The following is a 15303-nucleotide window of genomic DNA, read 5'->3' on the forward strand; positions in this document are numbered from 1 at the left end:
TCCTGGGGTTTTCAAAGAAAGGGCCTTCTCCTTCTCTTTTACACCTCTATATTTCATGAGCAGTAGAGTTGGGGGGGGGGGGACGAAGAGACCTTCCCTCGGCGGGTCAAAGGAAAAAAAAAATTGACCTCTCAAGCAGCTCAGCAGAATTTCCCAAATGTGGTCCTCACGAAAATCACTTGAGATACCAGCTAGGCCTTGCCCCTGGACAGGCTGATTCAGCTGCATGGGACCCAGAATCAGTATTCCCCACAATGGCCTACCCCAGGGGATACATATGATGCCTCAAGCATGGAAAGGCTAGTGTGAGCTCTACCCAGGGAGTAAGGAAGTCATGAAGGAATTCTCTGTCCCACCTTGGGCCTCTTCCTAATCCCTTCTGTGCCTCAGTTTCCCCAACAGTCAATGGGCACCTGACTCCCCAGCCTGGCTTGTCCCTGTGGTGCCCTCTCTCAGCCCAGGCTCATTGCCTCCTTCCTGTGCTGAGTCTGGTCCTGCCCTATCCTTCCCCATACTCTTCCCAAACTCTAGTCCTAAGCTGTCCTTGTCCTTGCAGCCTGGCGAAGGAGAGTGGGGACGGCAGGGGGCGGCCAGGGTCAAACAAGGCTCTGGCTGACGCAGACTGCTTCCTGCCCCCGGCTGTTTTCCTGCTGTCCAGCCAGACTGCTCCCCCCATTGCCCCACCCCCACCCCCAGCAGCCTCAAGCCCTTAATTCCTGACAGCTGCGGTGGCTGCCGGCAGAGATGGGGGAAAGGAGGGGGGGAGGATGCCGTCAGCCTACTGTTGCTCAGGCTGCCCCCACCACCTGACAGTCTGGGGACAGGGAAGGCCCCACCCCTCTCCAATTCCCCAGGGATGGGCAATTCCAGGAATGGGCCCCTTTTGTCTCAGAGCCCAGAGTTTGTCCTTAAACCAGGAGAGGACACTGAGGTTGGGAAGGAGGTGTGTGTATAGAGGGGAAGACTTGCGCCCATTTTACAGAGGAGGATGCTAAGGCCACAGCGGGGGTAGGATTCACTATCAGGGCCCAGGTTGGAACCAGAAACAGCGCCTCTCTCCCCAACCCTCTGGTTTCTCAGGCCCTTCCCTGGGTCTAGTATACTAACCCCATATGGAGATGAGCTCAGTGTTCAGCCGGGGCGGGAGGACAAGAGGAAAATCCCAGAGAGGAGTGGGCCTGAGCTAGGAGCCTGGTTTGGGGTGGCTTCCAGAGGACCAAGTACAGGTAGCAGGACCAGGGCAAGATCTGGAGCATCTGCAGAAAGGCCCAGGCAAGTAACACTCAGTGTGGGGGCCACTGCTACCATGCTCAGGGTCAAGAGAACTGGGCTCAGTTCTAGCTCTTGGACTAATTTGCTGTGTGACCTTGAGTAAGTCATGACCCTCTCTGAGCCTCATTATTTTCTTGTGAAATAAAAAGGGACAAAATAAGATGACCCCCAAAGCACACTTTTGGAATTAAAGGACTCGCTAATCCCTCTCCCAGGGTGTGTCACCCCAAGGAGCTCTGCTCCCAAACAAGCATTTACTGGAGTCCCAGCATTTTTACCTTCATTGGCTCACTGACTAGATGAGGTGGGCCTCGGTAACCTCATTTCACAAAGGGGCAGAGGGTGGCTCAGTGTGCACGAGGCACCTGTTTAGGGTCACACAGGGAAGAAGAGCAAAATCCAGAGGCTGCCAAACCCCTTTACAGGACCCCCCACACCTGCCGCACCAGCCAAGCCTGGGAAGTCCCTCCTGAGGTGGGAAAGGCAAGCAGGGGGGACAGCCCCTCCCCTCCAGCCCCTGCAGGTGTGTGTATTGGGGAGGACTGCTCCCCGGCAGCTGTGTCCCGGCCAGACACACACACTTCCCAGTGACACACAGCTTCTTACACAAACCAGCGCGCCCTGGCACTGGCAGCTCCACGTGCACGCGCGCACAGACCCCCAACACCTCTCCTTCCCCCGCCCTCCCACCGCCGCTCCCACCCGGAGTCCTGAGCGGACGCAGTGGCCTCAGGACCCATACACGCCTCCACCCCCCGTCGTGACGTCACCTGGGGTAGAGCCCTGAGACACTCGGGCGGGGGCTGGGGGGAGGAAAGGGGAGGCGGCAGAGCTCCCCGAGCCGGGACAGTCACTCACTCTCTGGGCGGTGGGGCCGGGCACAGACAGCGCCGCCCCCCCAAATCCCCCCCCACCCGCCCGCCTCTCACGCCCTCGGAAGTGCAGGCTCGCGGCGCTGCTCTGGGGGGCTCCCCGGCACCCCAGCCTCTCGCCCCCAGCCCGCAGCACCTCCGGGCCCCCCCCACCCTCGAGAGGTACCAGGAGTTGTCGCAGGGGGGCCTCGGGAAATTCCCTGGACCCCTGTGCCAGGAGGTGCCCGGTGCGCCCGCCCGCCCCCCCACCCCGAGGGCGGTGCCCGGGGGCGCTGCCCCATGGAGCGGGGAGGCGGGCGCCGTCTGCTCCCGGAGCCGTGACCCGAGTCGGAGCTGTGTGTCGCAGCCGCCCCGACCCCCGCGGATCATGCGCCGTCGCCCCTGGCCCGCCGGTCCCGCCGGGCTGTGAGCCCCCCACTCCTGGCCCGTGACGGCCCGCGCGCCATGGGCAGCACCCACCCTTGCCCCTGGCTGCGGCTCCGACCTCGGCCCCAGCCGCGGCCCGCGCTCTGCGCGCTCCTGTTCTTCCTACTGCTGCTGGCTGCCGCCGTGCCCAGGTGAGCCCTCACGTATGCCCCGCCCTCCTGGAGAGCTGGGACCCCCAGCCACGGGGGGCCTCTGGTGCTCCCGCCGGGGCAGGGGACCCTGGAAGGAGGGAGGGACAGTGTCGTAGGAAAGTGCTGGTACCCAATGAAAGACACTGCCCTCAAAGGAGGGGGCTGAACTGGTGACAGAATCTGGGCAGGCCAGGGAGACAAGGCAGTGCCCAGGAAAGTGAAGGCTACTAGAAGAGGAGGTGTGTGTATGTGTGTGGGGGAAACAAGTGCCAACCTGGAGTCCATGCCAGGCTGGGGGCATGCACCCCCACCCCAGGAGAAAGCTCAGACTGCCTTGCTCCATCTTGGAGATCACTCCCAGGAAGGGGCGTGGGTGGGGGGCTGGAAGGGAGTAGTTCAGGTGGGGTCCCTGAGACACTGAAGCTGGAAGGGTTCTCAGTGTGTGTGTGTGTGTGTGTGTGTGTGTAATTTTGTGAACCCTGCTAGTTATGCTGTAAACAGCAGTCTGTGTGTGCACATGGGTGTGACTGAGAGCTTACGGATCGATATATGTTAAGATGCGCACATGTACATGCTTGTGAGTGTCTGTGTGTATACCTCTGTCTGAAGTGCGCGTGTGTGTAAGAGTTCCTGAGTCTGTGTGGCCCCTCGATGTGTGCAGAAGTATGTCTGTGTGAATGGGACTGCTGAAACATGCGCCGGGAGTGGTCTCCTGGGGAACGCTACGTATGTGAGCATCTCTGCCTCAGGATGTACTTATGAAATACTATGTGCACAGGTATTTTGGATGTGTGTGCATTTACACGTTAACTTGTGTGGGTGTGCAGCTGGGCAGGTGGTGTTGGAGGAAATGATGATGAGAGGACCAAGAACAGGAGAATGCTTTAGGACTCTACCTATAGGCCTAACCTTTAGAAGAGGTTGGAACAGAGGGACTATGGCCTTTGGGACAGAGTGTAAATTGCTAAGTGGGGCCCTCCTAGCTCCCCAAAACACTCACCCACACCCACACCCACACCCCATCGCCTGCAGGTCTGCACCCAACGACATTCTGGGCCTCCGCCTCCCCCCGGAGCCCGTGCTCAATGCCAACACGGTGTGCCTGACGTTGCCGGGCCTGAGCAGGCGGCAGATGGAAGTGTGTGTGCGCCACCCTGACGTGGCTGCCTCCGCCATCCAGGGCATCCAGATCGCCATCCACGAGTGCCAGCACCAGTTCCGGGACCAGCGCTGGAACTGCTCCAGTCTGGAGACTCGCAACAAGATCCCCTACGAGAGTCCCATCTTCAGCAGAGGTAGCTGCCCCCCTCACCCTTGCCCTTCTGCGCACCCATCCAACACCTTCACCCCAAAAGCCAACCACCCCCAACCCACTCCCTCAAGCTGGCAACCCCCCCCACACACACACAGGTGCCCATCTACCAGCCATACTGCTCCTTTCTGGTCTTGGGCAGTCCACGAGGGCCAAACGGGGCAGACACGTCTCCAGCCTGAGCTGCGTGGGCTAAGGGTAGTAGGTTCCATGCCTGAGAATTGACTCCTGGGTTATCTTGCCCTGTCATTGACACTATATATCTCAGGCCCAGGAAATATCCACATCTGTCACCTTCCTCAATTTACCCTCTACCTAGTAAACAGCATTTAGGATGGAGAGCCTAGGATAAGGTGCCCAGAGTCAGCGTGAAGGACTTTTGCCAAACGGTGTAGGTGAGGGAAGCCCGGGCAGGTAAAATGTCTGTACTTCTGTAGATACTCTTCCCGGCAGGGTACACCACCAGCCTCTGTGTCATTCCCGCCGCCCCCGAGAACCTTCTCTGAATCAGAGGCACTGGGTGTGTGCATGCCTCCTGCCCAGCAGGCCCAACAGCTCTGCCAATCCCTCTTCCCTTCACAGCCCCGAGAAACCACAGCCCACTCCCTGTCCTCCCTCTGGGACTTCTGGGTGACCCAGGGCCCACCCTGACGACCCCTAGAGTAGCTTGGGCTGGAGATGGCAGGAGCTTTTGTCACTCCTTTCTGTTCACAACCACCTCAGGCCCTGAGATCTTAGGCCTTGACTCAGGTCTTTTGGGGAAGATGGGGGTTATCTATCTTTCCTCTCAGCTGCTTGAGTGGGACAGTGTGGGGACCTGGCTCCTTGGGACTTGTCCAATTCTCAGTTGACAGTGGAGGAAGAGGGGTACCCCTATACCCTTGTGGCCTTGGGGCCCAGAGGCTTCTGGAAGAGTCAGATTTCTAAGGTACCCTAATTTCAGAAAGAACTCGGCCAGCCGGGGACTTTCCCTTTTCACCAGGACCCCTCCTTGCATCCCCAAGGGCCCCCAAGTCAGGGGCCATCGCAGCCTCCCCCAGCCCAGCCCCACGCCGCCCGCCCCGCCCCCGCGCACCCTCCCGCCTCCCTCCCCCGCGCGCCCCGGGCGCTGTTTCTACCCGGCCGAGCCCAGCCCGACGCGTGTGGCGGCATGCAGCCGCGAACTAATCCCCGCGGGCCGCGGCAGACGGCTCCCGGCCCGAGCCGCGCGGCTCTCCAAGGGGCGTCCCCCGCCACCCCGCCCCAGCCCCGCGCTCCCGCCCCGCCCGCCCCGCCGCGCCCGAGCCCCGCCGGCCGGCAGACGGCGGCTGCGGGGGACCCCGGCCGGGCGCCCCGCCCCGCCCCGCCCCGGCCGCCCGCGCTCGCCCGCGCCACGGGACGGGCCTGTGCCTCTCTCCAGCCCTGGCCGGGCCGGGCCGGAGCTCGCCGCCGCCGCGCGCCCGCTCCCACTCCGGGTTTCTAGGTGACCCGTGCGCTCCCCGACGCCCCGGGTTCCCTCCAGCGCTCGGGGCCCCCGCGGTGAGGGCGCCGGAGCCCTTGCTTTGGGTTCTGCTCGCGGGGGGTTGACAGGCGCTGAGGTTCTCACCCCTGCCGCTTCGGGTGAGGCAAGGCAAGGCAAGCTCTTCATCCCTCTTCCCGGCCACGGTGTCCCCTCTTCCCCTCTGGGCCTCCTGTCCCCTCTATAGGGAGTGAACCCACGCGTCCTGATTACTTCGCCCGCGTGAGGCCCGTGTGGCCCGGTGGAGGACGTGGGGTCTTTGAAGCTCAGGGGTGAGTTCGGAGAGGTGGAAGCGCGCGGGGTTGGCGCGGCGCCAGGCGCTCCCGGGTTCACCTGCAGTTTAATAAGCGGGAGGTGAGCTCGGGGGACCAGTGGCGGGGGAAGGTTAGGGGTGGAGGGGGGAGACTTGCCGGGGCTAGCCAGGGCGGGGCGGTGCCCAGCTCGGGGGGGGGGGGGGAAGGGGCGGGACAGCCGCTCCTGGGCTCTGGCAGGGGGGCTGGGCTCCTTCCTTTGGCCTTGGAACACTGTCCTACCTAGGTGGCTTCTCCTCCCGCATTGCGACACCCCATTTTCTACCTCTCCCTCCTCGGAGGGGCCTCTGGGCCTCTGGAAGAATTGGCCACTTTCTCCCTCCATGGGCCACCATTACAACCCTTCCCTCACTCCATATCTGGGTTCACGCTTCACCCTCCTGTGGGGTTATCTCCCTTGGCCCATCACCTCAAGGACTAGCTAAATTTGAATTCTACGGGGCCACTCTTGGTGGCAGCCAGTCCCTGGACTGGGTCCATCCCCCCAGTCTCCCTTCTTTTCAAGTTGTGAATTGTCCCATGTGGGGTCAGGTGACCCGTTTCCCCCAAGTGGAATACAGGGTGCTGACCCCTCTTCCAACCCATTGGGGTTCTCTTAAAGGTGCGTTCTGCCATGTCTAAAATTCAGAGACTGCTGGGAGGTGGTGGTCCCTGGGGCCTTCCACCTTAATGCTGTTACTGCCATCTGATTGTCCTGCCATCTCCCCTGAAATGGATTGGGTGAAGGGATGAGTTTCCAGTGTAGGAGGGAAGGGTGCTTGAACACCTGGAGTGGACAAACTTGGGAAGACAGGGCATATAATAGGGCTTTATCCAGTCCGGGAGACGACATGACAGGGTGCTAGAACCTGGGTGGGTAGGGGACAGGGAGAGAGGCCTCTCAGGGGTTAGAAAAAAAAAAAAAAAAAGCTGTGGGAAGGTCCCCAACCCAGGGGCTGCTCTTACCTAAGGGCCAGGGCAATGATATCCCCAGCTTTTTGTTCTGAGGACCCAGACAATTGGTACCTGCTGGGCAGCCCATCTAGAGGGGAACCCCTCGTTGTGAGAACTAGAGCACCCGTCCATGTCTTCACTCCGGATGCAGGGGCAATGGAGTGGAAAGGGATGAGGGGCCAGGGAGAGGCTGGTGGAGGCAAATGTAGGAGATTCAAGCAGCAGGTCCTAGGAGCGCCCACACAGGTTATTACTGCCCTCTCCCAAGGCCTAGACCCATCTGGAATGGATGGAAAGAGGGGGCATGAGGCCCTGCAGCCCAGCCAGGCTCTCAGCCCAATGGAAGCCCACAGTTTGAGAGTCCAGCTTCTGTTTTCCAAGGGCCTGGCTCTTTCTTCTCCCACCTCCCTTTTACGGTCACCCTTGAGGAGCATTGGTTCTATGCCTAGGCCTCCAGGCTTGGGGTGGGTGGTAGCACGCAGATAGGGAGACAGAGGCTCAGGCAATCATATCCCAGGATCTCCTAAAGTTCCATTATTCAAATAGCCCCCGATAAATTAGCTAATACATATTAAGTACTTGCTGTTTGCCTGGCACTGTTCTAAAGCACTTTATCTGTACTTTAAGATTCTCAAACAATCCCGACGCAATGGGTCCTATTAGTATCCTCATTTTACAAGTGAAGCAATGAGAGGTTGGGTAACTTGCCATTGGTCACACAGCTTCTAAGGGAGCTATAGAGCCAAAACTCAAATGCAGCCTAGCTGACTTTAGAGATCGCCCTCAACCCCCTGCCATACTGCCTCCCTAAGCTACCAGGCCACCAGGGTCTCCCACCGTGTGTCCAGAGGTGAGCGGTACAACGGAGGAGTAGTCTAAGAAATGAAACTGACACGTATACACACACAGACAAACACCTACCTCTGTTTGTGCAAACGTGTAGCCACATTCAGTGTTCCCCCTAAGTGTTCCCACATGCACACAACTCTCTCTCTCTCTCTTTCTCTCTCTCTCTCTCAGCCCAGGCACCGGAGCGTGCACAGATTATTTGCATGGAGGGGATGGAGACCAGATCTCTCCCCTTGCCTCCCTCTTTGACTCAGACAGGCGGGGCTCAAGCTTCTCCGACCCCTCCTGGTTCCCACTGGCTCCTGAATCCCCTCTCCCCCAAGCTCCCCTGCCCTCCAAACCTCCTCCCCCAGCCCCATCCTGGCCACTGGCCTGGAGCAGCAGCTGACTCCACTTAGATGCTGGCAGTCCCTGTCCCAGATCAAAGGCAGGACGGCTAATTGTGCGTCTTAACAAGCCCCCCCCCCCCATGCTCCAGGCAGCCCAGCTGGCCATGGCCCCACCCCTTTCCCCCTCCAGCTGGTCAGATGGCACAGCGCCGTGTCTGCCCCAGACAGACGGGGCCAGGACCGAAACTGGGGCCCTGAGTGGGAGCTGGGGGCAGACCCAGGAGGCTGGACTTCTCTGAATCCTGGATGCTAGGAGCAGAGGGTGGTCACACAAGCCCTGCCTGGCCGCCCCTACACGTGGCTGTGACAGTGGCCAGAGGCCCTGGCATGGTGTCTTTAGCTGCCTGGGGTAGGTAGGGGTGTTCTCTGTAGATTGTGAACTACATTTTTTCAGACTCCTCTGGGCCTGCCTCTGAATGTAACAGAGCCTGGAAGATGGTGATTGGCCCAGCACATCCCCCTGGACCAGGCTCTTGCTCTTTCTTGGTGGCATGCGTAGTTAGGGCCATAGGAACTGGGACCTGGATGACCTGGGTTTCTTACTCAGGAACATGTCTTCTCTAGAGCCGAATGTCCTTTAGCAGGAAGTTACCAGGCCTGGGAGCTGAGGGAGCTGGGTCTGGGTCTGCTGCATAACCCTGTGACCTTGGGCATCTCCCTTTTGCACTGTGTGTGTGTGTGTGTGTGTGTGTGTGTGTGTGTGTGTGTGTTGGGGGGGACGATTTCTGAGGCCTGGGCTGCTTCTGAAGGTCTGAGTATTGCCATTTGTCCTAGCAGTGGGCTGATGAGCCCCCTAGCAATAGGGGGAGTGCTGAGAGTTCCACAGCTAAAAGGCAGGGGATAAACACAGGGTACGCTCCCTAGGGACTTGGTCTGCCCTCCTTTCCCTTGGGCCCCACTCCCATGTCAGTGTCTACTCCTCTGCAACTCCCACCAATTCCCAACAGCCCCTTAAAAGGCTCCCACCCAATCCTCATCCCCTCCTGTCTGCTAATAGCTGGGCTCCTTACAGAAAAGGTCCTGAGATGCCACAAGCTGGAGAGAGAAGATAGAGAGGGATGTCCTGCTTCTCGGGCTTCTGGTGGCCCATGTGATTTATCCTAAAGTGGGTCATGAGCTGCTGGGCTCTGTCCCTGATTGGAGGAAACAAGAACCAATGGCCTGAAACTGCAACTCTAGTGAGTGGAATGAGACAACATGAAGAACTTCTCAAAAATAGCTAATGTTTGTGCAGTACTTACTACGAGTAAGGCACTCTTCTAAGTATTTGAAATTTACTAACTAATTCAATTTTTGGGACAACAGTGAAGCAGATAATAACAATCTTGTTTTACAGATGAGAAAACTGAGGCACAGAGGTCAAGTCACTTGGCCAAGATCATGTCGCTATTAACAGTTAGTAAGTGGAAGAGCTAAGATTTGAACCCAGACAATTTGGCTCCAGAGTTCATACTTTTAACTACTGCACAACTTGTCTTTTTTTGGGGGGGGGTGTGTGGCTAGGTAAGGACAGGGGGACAGGACCCTGTGATGCAGAGGGTGAACATGGGGGGTGTAAGATTGGGGTCCAGCCCTGGTTGGCTCTCTGAGGTCTGTGGGAACTCCCAGAGCACATCCTTCCAGTCTTTGATGCTAGGGTGGAAGGACCCAGAGTTTTTTCCTCTGAATCTCTGGTCTCCTGCAAGCCTTCAGTCTCTTGCCAGGGTCTGGGCTTCCCCCAACAGGTGCCTACGGCACAGGTGAGTTCTCCTCTTCATGTGCAGGTTATGATTGCTCCTGGCTTCTTCTCCCACTGCCCACACTCTCTCGGTTTCAGAGGCTGGTCAGAGACTTGTACCAGAAAATGCTACTAGCTGGTCCCTTGTCAGATGCAGAATAAGCCACTTGTGGGTCCAGGAGCTAGAGCCTCCTCTGCAAGCAGACCTCCCTCTGCCAGGGAGGCCCAGACCTACCAGGGCCTTCCCAAAGGATGGCTCAGGCTGGGAAACACTGAGGAGAAAAGTAGTGTAGACAAGTCCTGGGCCCCTGAGAGTGGTTCATCAGGGTCTTTGTGCCCCCCTGAGCATCTCAAGGAAGGTGTCTGCCTTAGTTTACCTTTCCCTCTCAACTTTCAACAGCAGGGCACTGGGCTGACTTCCAGCATTCCTCCAACAACCCCTTCAGCTGACCTAGACCCACTGCCATCAGAGAGTGCTCTGTAGTGGGCTGAAGGGATGGCAGCCGGCAGGCAACCTTGGGGCCGGCAGCTTTAGGAGGACCCCATCTCCTCTTACTTGCCCTTCTGCCCATTAGCATCTCCTAGAGCCTGGAAGTCCATCACGAATGATTTATTTTTTTAGGTTAAATTTTGCCTTCTTTCTGCAGGCTTATTTTTAAATTGCAAACATCACATGAGAGGTAATAGATTAAGTCCCTGATCTTCAAAAGAATGTTTACCGGATACTTTCTGTCCAACAGGAGAGAGGTAGACACGAATTCTGAGCTTGCTAAGGGTGATGTAACCCTCCCTCCCCCACTCCACCCTGCACCCCGAACTTCTAGGGGTGATTTCTGCCCGTCTTTGAGTCTGTGTCCTTGTACCAGACCTTCCCCCAACACTGGGCCTCGGTTTCTCCCTCTTATGGTAAGAAGCGTGGGCAGGGAGAGCGGAGGGATGAGACGTCGAGGCCCCCCAGAGCCTGTTTCCTGGATCTCCACCCTCAGGTTTTCGAGAGAGCGCTTTCGCCTACGCCATCGCGGCTGCCGGGGTGGTGCACGCCGTGTCCAATGCTTGCGCCCTGGGCAAACTGAGGGCGTGCGGTTGCGACGCCTCCCGGCGCGGGGACGAGGAGGCCTTCCGCCGGAAGCTGCACCGCCTGCAGCTGGACGCGCTGCAGCGCGGTAAGGGCCTGAGCCACGGGGTCCCGGAACACCCAGCCCTGCCCCCTGCCAGCCCGGGCCTGCAGGACTCCTGGGAGTGGGGCGGCTGTAGCCCCGACGTGGGCTTCGGGGAGCGCTTCTCTAAGGACTTTCTGGACTCCCGGGAGCCTCACAGAGACATCCACGCACGCATGAGGCTCCACAACAACCGAGTTGGGAGGCAGGTGAGAGCCCCACCCGCCTGGGCCTGCTCCAAATCCCTCTGCCTAGGGCTCCTCCCCTCCCCCACCAGGCCTACCTCTCCTCTGGGGACCACACCACTTGCCCTAGCTCAGCAACTTCCTCATTGCCCCTGCCTAATCCAGTCATCAGACATGCATTGGATACCTACTGTGTGCTGGGCACTGGGCTAGGCTGGGGATGCAGGGATGAACCCCCTGGGGCCCTGCCCTGGATCAACTCCCGCTCTGCTGAGCAGCCTGCTCCTCTCATTATTTGGCGGTGAGCAGTGGAGGGGGCACTGGGCTGCAGTCAGGGCCTCCCGGGCCTTGGCCCTGCTCTGCCACTCTGTCGCCTCCCCTATAAAGCAGGAAAGTGGAACTGGATCACCCAATCCCCGAGTCCCCCCGCCCCGGCCCAGCTCTAATGTTCCATGATTCTGTGCTATCCTATGCTGTGATCCTCTACCTCCTCTCCCAGCCTTTTTGTGCAGAATGAGGGGTTCCTGCAAGGGGAGGTTCCTGGGGGGCCACCGTGGCCCTGTGTGGTGGTTGCATGGTTGCCTTTCTCCTTTTTCTCCCTACCTTTGACTGTTCATACTACCTCAAAGGTCATTCATTAAAAAAAAAAAGAAGAAGAAGAAGAAAAAGAAAGGAAGGAAGGAAAGGAAAGGAATAATGAATAATCGCCTGCATTTACGGAGTCCTTCCTATTTGTTAGGCACCGCCTGGAGGACCTTCGTGCACAGTGGCCTATTTAATCCTTACAACTAGCTACGAGGGTCCTAGTATTAGCCTCATGTTCAGATACGGAAACTGAGGTACAGGGAGATGGAGAAGCTTGCCCAAGGTGGTGCAGCCAGTGAGGAAGTGGTAGAGTCTTCCTCAGGGTTCGTCACCAGGCAGCTGAGCACTGGGCCTGGGCTCTTTCCCTCTGCGGCCTTATCTGCACTCTATGACCGCCACCACTAAGAGGCCTCCTTAGCCCGCGTGGGAGCTCCGCACCCTCCTTTCCTGGCTGTTCAGCCCCCGTCCCTTCTCTCTGCTCTGCCTGGCCTGCCTTCAGGCCTTGTTTCTGCCTTCCCCTCGCTCTGGCTGGCACCTGCTCTTCCTCATTCCCCTTGCTCCTGGCCTCTCAACCCAGGCGGTTCACCTTCTCCTTCCAGAGAGACTCGGAGCTGATTCAGCTCTTCCCATCCTGACTTAGAGGTGAAGTAAACTGAGGCATATCCACCCTCAGGTCACATCCAGCTTCCACCCAGCCCTGCCCTGTTCATGCGGCTCTTTTCCCAAGCTTCCATACTATCCCAGCCCATACCAAACAGTGCCTCCTCCTCCTTGTTAAACTGGTTAATTAATGGCTGCTGCCGGTGGGAAGAAAATGTTCTGGAGCTTTTGGCCAGGGGAGGCCTTGGGCTGGTTCCTCTGTGGTGCCGACAACACAGGCTGCCCCTACAAGCTGAGGAGCCCTTTAAGACTCAGAGGGCAGGGTCTCAGGTTAGAAGGCCCCACATCACTGCTCTCCCGTCTGCGGGTGTGTTCTGGAATGGAGTTGGGGAAAGGAAGACGTGGCCAACTGCTTCTGTTTTCTCGTGTGAGGATAATGTCAAGGGATTCTTTGGGAGGAGATTCTAGAGCAGGTTGAGAGCTGGGCAGGGGGTGGGTAGGTTGTATTCCTGTAACTACCTCCCTTGGAGGTTTGGGGACTTCTCCTCACTTTCATTGGGCAGAGGGTCTGGTTCTCTGGGACTGTTCCCATTCCGTATTCAGGTAGAGCCTTTGGCCCCTGTTGGTGCTCACTATTCCCTAGGAGGAACCGTGGCATTCAGCATTGGGCAGAATAAGCCCCAGCCACTATAGTGGGGGAAAGAGAAGTCTCCCCAGTTTCTGTCCCCTCCTTAGGCTCCCTGCAGAGGGCTGCAGGGCCCAGAGGAGGAAAGGGGCTTTCTCAGACTCCCCGCAGCCCCCACTCACGCCTGGATTGAGGCCAGAGGCTTTGGGGAGGGGATATAGTGGGGCCAGCACCCCCCTGCTCCTGGCCCCCACCTGAGGGATGGAAGGAGAGGGAATTTCCCTGAGGATCTGGGATCCCCCCTCAGGAAGCAACAGCCTCCAGCCCCAAGGGCCCCCCTGCAGCTGCTGGGAAAGGAGAGGAGGGGAGGAAAGGAGGGAATTCCCCCAGGACCTGGCCTGGTGGGAGGCGGATGGGAGAGCAGCAGAAGAGCGGGAGGAGTCCTTCTCCAGACTGCCAGGCTCAGGAGCTGTGCGCCCCCCAACCCTACCCTGGCCCCCCTTGTCCTCTTGCCCCCCCCCCCCCGCCCCTGCTTCGGGCCTCGGCTTTTGCCTCTGTTCCATGGGAGTCGGTTTCAGAAGTCTCCGAGATTCTCGAAGGCCAGTGTCTGCGCTGGGAGGAGGGCCGTGGGGCTGGCCGCGGGCGTCACCCCTCGCCGTGCCTCCCTCTGCAGGCGGTGATGGAGAACATGCGGCGGAAGTGCAAGTGCCACGGCACGTCAGGCAGCTGCCAGCTCAAGACGTGCTGGCAGGTGACGCCGGAGTTCCGCGCCGTGGGGGCGCTGCTGCGCAGCCGCTTCCACCGCGCCACGCTCATCCGGCCGCACAACCGCAACGGCGGCCAGCTGGAGCCCGGCCCCGCGGGGGCCCCCTCGCCAGCCCCGGGCGTGCCGGGGCCGCGGCGCCGCGCCAGCCCCGCCGACCTGGTCTACTTCGAGAAGTCGCCCGACTTCTGCGAGCGCGAGCCGCGCCTGGACTCGGCGGGCACCGTGGGCCGCCTGTGCAACAAGAGCAGCGCGGGCCCCGACGGCTGCGGCAGCATGTGCTGCGGCCGCGGCCACAACATCCTGCGGCAGACGCGCAGCGAGCGCTGCCACTGCCGCTTCCACTGGTGCTGCTTCGTCGTCTGCGAGGAGTGCCGCATCACCGAGTGGGTCAGCGTCTGCAAGTGAGCCGAAGGCGCCCCTCCCGGAGCCTGGCCCTCTCAGCCTGGCCCCCCGGCCGCGTCGCCTAGGCTCCTGGGACAGGAGCTCGGACCATCTGATCCGATAGGAACCTCCCGGCTTCGAGGGTCAGATCTGCAATCAGGGGAAGGGCCAGTCCTGCCTGGACCACCCTCCCCCCCGCCCACTTCGGTGGGCTCCAAGGACCCATTCGCCTCCCCTCTCCTTGCCCCCGGCTCGGACAGCTCAGCTGGGCTGGGGAGTGCCCCACACCCGAGGGCGAGGGCGGGCGAGTGTCAGCCAGGCAGCCTCTGGGCCTCTCTCCTTTCCTGCCTTCACCTCTGCCCCGGGAGAGAGAATGAATGGAAGCCGATGGGCAGGGGGGGAGGATGATTAGAAAAGAAGAAATGGACATAATTGAGCTGAAGGGATTCTGTAGAGGCCTCAGCTGCCCTCCCCCAAGGGCCTCTGTCCCTCAGCATTCATTTAACAAATATTTATTTTGCACTCTTTGTGGCCTGGCACTCTGCAGGGGATGAGGGGTGCTGGGGATACAGATGTGAATGAGAGAGACACAGCACCTGCCCTCTTGGAGTTTACATTCTGGTTGGGGGAGATGGACAATAAACAAGTAAATACACCAACAAGCTCATCTCAGACAATGCTCTGTGCCATGAAGAAAATAAAGCTCGGTGCTGGATGTAGAGTGATTTGTGGGGAGTGGGGCCCCTTTATTTTTTGTTTGCATTAAAAAAAAACTTTGTGAGTACAGTTGACACACAATGTACATTAGTTGCAGGTGTACAACATAGTGATGGGACAAGTCTATACGTTACGCTCTGCTCACAAGTGTAGCCGCCATCTGTCACCATCGGATGCTATTACACCAGTGATTCTATTCCCTATGCTGTGCCTTGTGTTCCTGTGACTAATTCATTCCGTAACTGGAAGGCTGTATCTCCCACTCCCCTTCACCCGTTTGTCTATCCCCGCACCCCCTCAGGCAACCATCCGCTTGTTCTCTGTATTTATAGTTCCGATTCTGCTTTTTGTCTGTTTATTCATTTGTTTCGTTTTTTTAGATTCCACATATGAGCGAACTCCTCTGGTATTTGTCTTTCCCAGTCTGACTTATTTCACTTCATGTAATCCCCTCGAGGTCCATCCATGTGGTTGCAAATGGCAAGATCTCATCTTTTGTTACGGTTGCGTAATATTCCATAGTGTGCATGTATATGTGTTTGTGCGTATACACACACACAGCCCATAGCTTTTTTTA

The 15303-nt window shown here is 58.7% G+C and overlaps 1 protein-coding gene across 2 annotated transcripts; it reads left to right on the forward strand.

The window, feature by feature from the left end:
- Window positions 1-2090: 2090 nt before the first annotated feature.
- On the forward strand, window positions 2091-14671 carry WNT10A (Wnt family member 10A). Of its 2 annotated transcripts, none has more exons than XM_078071341.1 (4): window positions 2091-2701; window positions 3734-3996; window positions 10697-10873; window positions 13536-14671. In XM_078071341.1, the coding sequence occupies exons 1-4, from the start codon at window positions 2589-2591 to the stop codon at window positions 14093-14095; spliced, it is 1113 nt and encodes a 370-aa protein (XP_077927467.1). In that variant the 5' UTR covers window positions 2091-2588; the 3' UTR covers window positions 14096-14671. The 2 variants fall into 2 exon arrangements, with proteins under 2 accessions (XP_077927467.1, XP_035938944.1); XM_036083051.2 differs by having other exon boundaries at window positions 2096-2701; window positions 10697-11076.
- The last annotated feature ends 632 nt before the right edge of the window (window positions 14672-15303 follow it).

Source organism: Halichoerus grypus, chromosome 4 (genome assembly GCF_964656455.1).
Source record: "Halichoerus grypus chromosome 4, mHalGry1.hap1.1, whole genome shotgun sequence".
NCBI classification, from domain to species: domain Eukaryota; kingdom Metazoa; phylum Chordata; class Mammalia; order Carnivora; family Phocidae; genus Halichoerus; species Halichoerus grypus.